This window comes from Echinops telfairi, unplaced genomic scaffold, assembly GCF_000313985.2.
Source record: "Echinops telfairi isolate 266 unplaced genomic scaffold, ASM31398v2 ScPeMD7_7412;HRSCAF=8450, whole genome shotgun sequence".
In the NCBI taxonomy this organism is placed as follows: Eukaryota; Metazoa; Chordata; class Mammalia; order Afrosoricida; family Tenrecidae; genus Echinops; species Echinops telfairi.
In genome coordinates, this window is record NW_022111312.1 from 10,619,994 (window position 1) to 10,623,821 (window position 3,828).

Genomic DNA, 3,828 nt, shown 5'->3' on the forward strand with positions numbered 1-3,828 from the left:
ATATTTGAACTGGGAAAAAAAAAACAACTGAGGACCCACCTTAGAGGTAGTGTCTCCATCCTGTCTAACGTCCCTTCCTCTGAGGCCAGACACCCATTTTGGTCCTACCCTGCTATCTCACCCAGCGGCCACCACATCCTTGTTCACAAAGTTCTGCACCCACAGGAGGGACTTCGAATAAGGCGGAGCTACCCAACAAGTATTGTTTTTAAGAAGTGTTGTGTTTAATGGTTTTTAGTCTGGATTACAAAGGTGCAAGCTGTTGCCTGATATTAGTACAAATATAAGAAAATGATTTCTCTCCCCAAATGCAAGTTACATAAATGTAGCAGGTGATGGGGTACGATACTAGACTGATTTTAAATTCAAATGTTGTGGGTGGAATTTCTCTCTTGGCAAGCACACAGGAGTCCTTTTTCTTGGTCTTATTGCTGACCTCGTCACACGGGGGGCCGGCATGGCTCTTCATGAGTTCTTCTGTGGGACCCGGACAGTGACCTATAAGAGGGGGTTCAGAGAAGCCATTCAATCTTGCTTCTCCCCTACGATCTGTAGGCACCCCCAACATGGTGCTGCCTGGGCGTGAGCAGGACCCATAATGTCCTTTAGGGCCAGTTGGCTAATCCCAGGCACCATCGGGGCTGTGCTCAGCATGAGGGCACCCCCACATCCCCTTGGCCCGGTGGCTCCCAACAGGCAATCATGCCTCCCCCAAGACACTGGGCAATGTCTGGAGACATTCTGGGTTGCCACCACTGGAAGAATTTGGGAGGTGGGAGGGTAGGGAGAGAGCTGGGATGACCTAATAGCATCTAGTGGGTTAAGGCCAAGGATATAATTAAATGTCCTGCAATTAATGCATGAGACAGCCCCCACCACAAAAAGTGAGCTGCTTGTCCCAGACTGTCTCCTTGTTCTCAGGCCTTGTTGGCCACCACCCCTCCAGCCCCCACCTCCATTTGTCCACCTCCCTTGGCTACCCCCGGCCAGCGTTCCGGCAGAGTCCAGGGGAGCCCATTTCTCTTCTCCTTGTTTCCTTTGTGTATCCGTTCTCTGGTACTCACTGGAGAGAGGACCCCATTATTGCTTGAGGCCCCCTATCTTTTTTATATTGATGAATAAATAGATCTGATTATCTCTACATATGTCTATATAGTTTTCAATGTGGGCTCATACAACAAAGATTTCTTTGCATCCTGGATTTTTTGTTTTGTTTTGTTTTTTCCGCTTGTAAGGGTGGGTCTTTTCTGATCAATCATTCTACCAGAAGCCCAACCCCTTCTCTGGCTGCCTAGTTCCTCCAGAGCCTAGATGTCATGTCAGTTACTGGGCATTTCAGTGACACTCTGCCCTTCCCTGATAGAGACAGTGCTTGATGAGCATTTCTGGAGCTCACACTTGCTGTGTATTTCTGGCTGATGCATTGGGCTGCTAACTGCAAGGTCAGCAGTTCAAACCCACCAGCTGCTCTGCAGGAGAAAGATGAGGCTTTCTACTCCAGTAAAGAGTTACAGTCACAGAAACCCACAGGGGCAGTTCTACCCTGTCCTATAGGGTCACTATGAGTCGGCATCAATTGGATGGCAGTTGAGTTTGGTTTTCGGTTTTTGTGTGTCTGATTAGTAATTTGGGATCCGCTCCTATCAGTGGCACTGCCAGGTCAAAGGCTGGGTGGGGTGGACGTGGGGCCTGCAAGCTATCCCCATCTAGCTGCCTCTTTCCCTCCTCAGACTCCACAGCTGGGGCACAGACCAGCCCGGCCGGCCAGTCAGTGAGTGACCGTACCCTCAGAGCCAGCCCCTTCACAGCCTCCTCCGCAGCTTCCCCGGGACCTCAGGAGAAATGGTGAGACAGGGGCTCGGGGTGAGGGAGGAGGGGCCCACTCACGGTTTTCACTTCGGTGTACGCCTGCAGGCCGTACTCGCCCAGTTCGCGGCCACTCCCGGACATCTTGTAGCCACCGAAGGGAGCCTGCGCCCCAAACACATCGTAGCAGTTGACCCTGGAATTGGAAATGGTGGTGGTGGGTGCCGTCAGGTGGCTCCGATACACAGTAGCCCTAGATGACAGGGTAGAACTCCCCCAGAGGGGTCTGCTTGGCTGAACTCTTTGGAGGGGTGGGTGGCCATCTCCCCTCTCCCTCGGAACCCCCCACCACTCCCCACCTTGCAGGTTAGAGCTGTCTACCTTTCAGTGAGCAGTGGAGTGGTCACCCAGTGGGACTCCTTAGAATTGGAAATGAGACTCCAGAAATAACTCTCCCAGGGCATTATCGTACCCTGTCCCTCCGCCCAACCCCTCACCCACACATTGTTCTAAACTCTCCAGGAGAAGGAGGAGCTAACTGCCTTTCCGTGTCAGTGGATTGGCATGTTGTGGACGTCTCAGGTGCACACAGTCTGCCACGTGTGGCCTTCTGTGCCAGGCTCCTCTCTCTCTGTCTTCAAGAATCCTCCACGTGGCAGCCTGCATTCGGATCCCCATACCCTTGGGGCGCTGTAGCGTGCCAGCAGGTGGATGTACCACGTTGCATGTGTCCCTTCAAACGGTGACGGGGCAATGGGGTCCTCTGCCCCTTTGACAACTGGGAAACACGCTACAGAGCCCACTGGTGGGCCAGGTGGAGTGTAGAGCGCCGGCTTTCAGGTCTCTCGGGTCTAGTCCAAGAAGCCGCGGTTCTGGTCACAAGGTCATTGTGTGTAACCCATTAAAGTCTCAAAAACCCCACCGGGGCAGTTCTACTTCGTCCTAGGGCCAAGATGAATTGACCTGCTGGCAGGGAGTTTGTTTGTTTTTGGAGAGGATGTGAAATAGATGCTAACCTATAAGATCAGTCTTCCAAACATATCTGCCCTCAGCCCTGGTCTCCTGGCCTGACTACAGCTTGGTAAGGAGCCCCGACATCCAGCTGCCCCCCCCCCATCAAGAGGAGCATGGAGGGGCATGTACATCACAAAGAAGTGGGACCACACTGTGCCAGGAGGATCAGGGACCAGCACCCCACATTCTGGATTAGTGAGAGGATGCCGGGTGTGTGTATGTGTGTGTGTGTGTGTGTGTGTGTTCTTACCACACGGTGCCAGCCTGCAGGGCCTGGGACAGGTAATTGGCCTTGTCCAAGTCCTTGGTGAAGACAGCGGCAGCCAATCCGTACGTGGAATTGTTGGCCCTCCCGACGACCTCCTCAATGGTCTTGAACTTCAGCACCTGCATCACTGGTCCGAAGATCTGGGGTGAGAGAGCACAGGAGGAGGATGTGCCAGGCAGGGATTCCTGCCACCCAGTTTTCGCAGTGCTCCTCCGCCACCCCTACAGTGCCAGGGGAGACAGGAGGCCCCCAAACTCAGTGAAACACAAAGGGGAGGAGGCCAGCACGGACATGCCCTTCTGTGTGCCACGGACTCCCGGGCGCCATCGCATTTCTAAACACGCCTGCGTGGTGCGGGTGATTAGCGTGTGACAGGAGGATTGTCTTGCAAAGACTTTTCTGGTCAGTCAGCAAATACTACGTAGCTAGGTCCAAGGCAACACTGGGAGAGGCTGAGGAGACAACTGTGGATAACACACAGTCTCTGACCCCCGGAAAGTTCCACACTCTTCTTGCACTTTCCCTGCTCAGTCCCAGAGCTGCTTCTCCAAGGGACCCCGAGCCCCTCTTGGTCGAGAAGGGAGTTGAGAAAGCAGGACCGTGTGGAGCTGGGACCAAGGGCTCAAGTAGAGAGCAAATGTTTTGAGAATGATGATGGCAACCAATGTACAAATGTGCTTGACACAATGGATGGATGGATGGATTGTGATAAGCATTGTATGAGCCCCCAATAAAATGAT

At 53.2% G+C, this 3,828-nt stretch overlaps 1 protein-coding gene across 1 annotated transcript in view; it reads right to left on the minus strand.

Moving 5' to 3' along the window:
* Positions 1-202: 202 nt before the first annotated feature.
* Positions 203-3,828, minus strand: part of ALDH2 (aldehyde dehydrogenase 2 family member) — a 19,381-nt gene continuing 15,755 nt past the window's right edge. Inside the window, exons 7-9 of the mRNA XM_045296713.1 lie at positions 3,071-3,228; positions 1,888-2,002; positions 203-498 (exon numbers count right to left, since the gene is read on the minus strand). Coding sequence (XP_045152648.1) covers positions 466-498; positions 1,888-2,002; positions 3,071-3,228 — 306 coding nt within the window. The 3' untranslated portion in view covers positions 203-465. The remainder of the gene's footprint in view (positions 499-1,887; positions 2,003-3,070; positions 3,229-3,828) is intronic.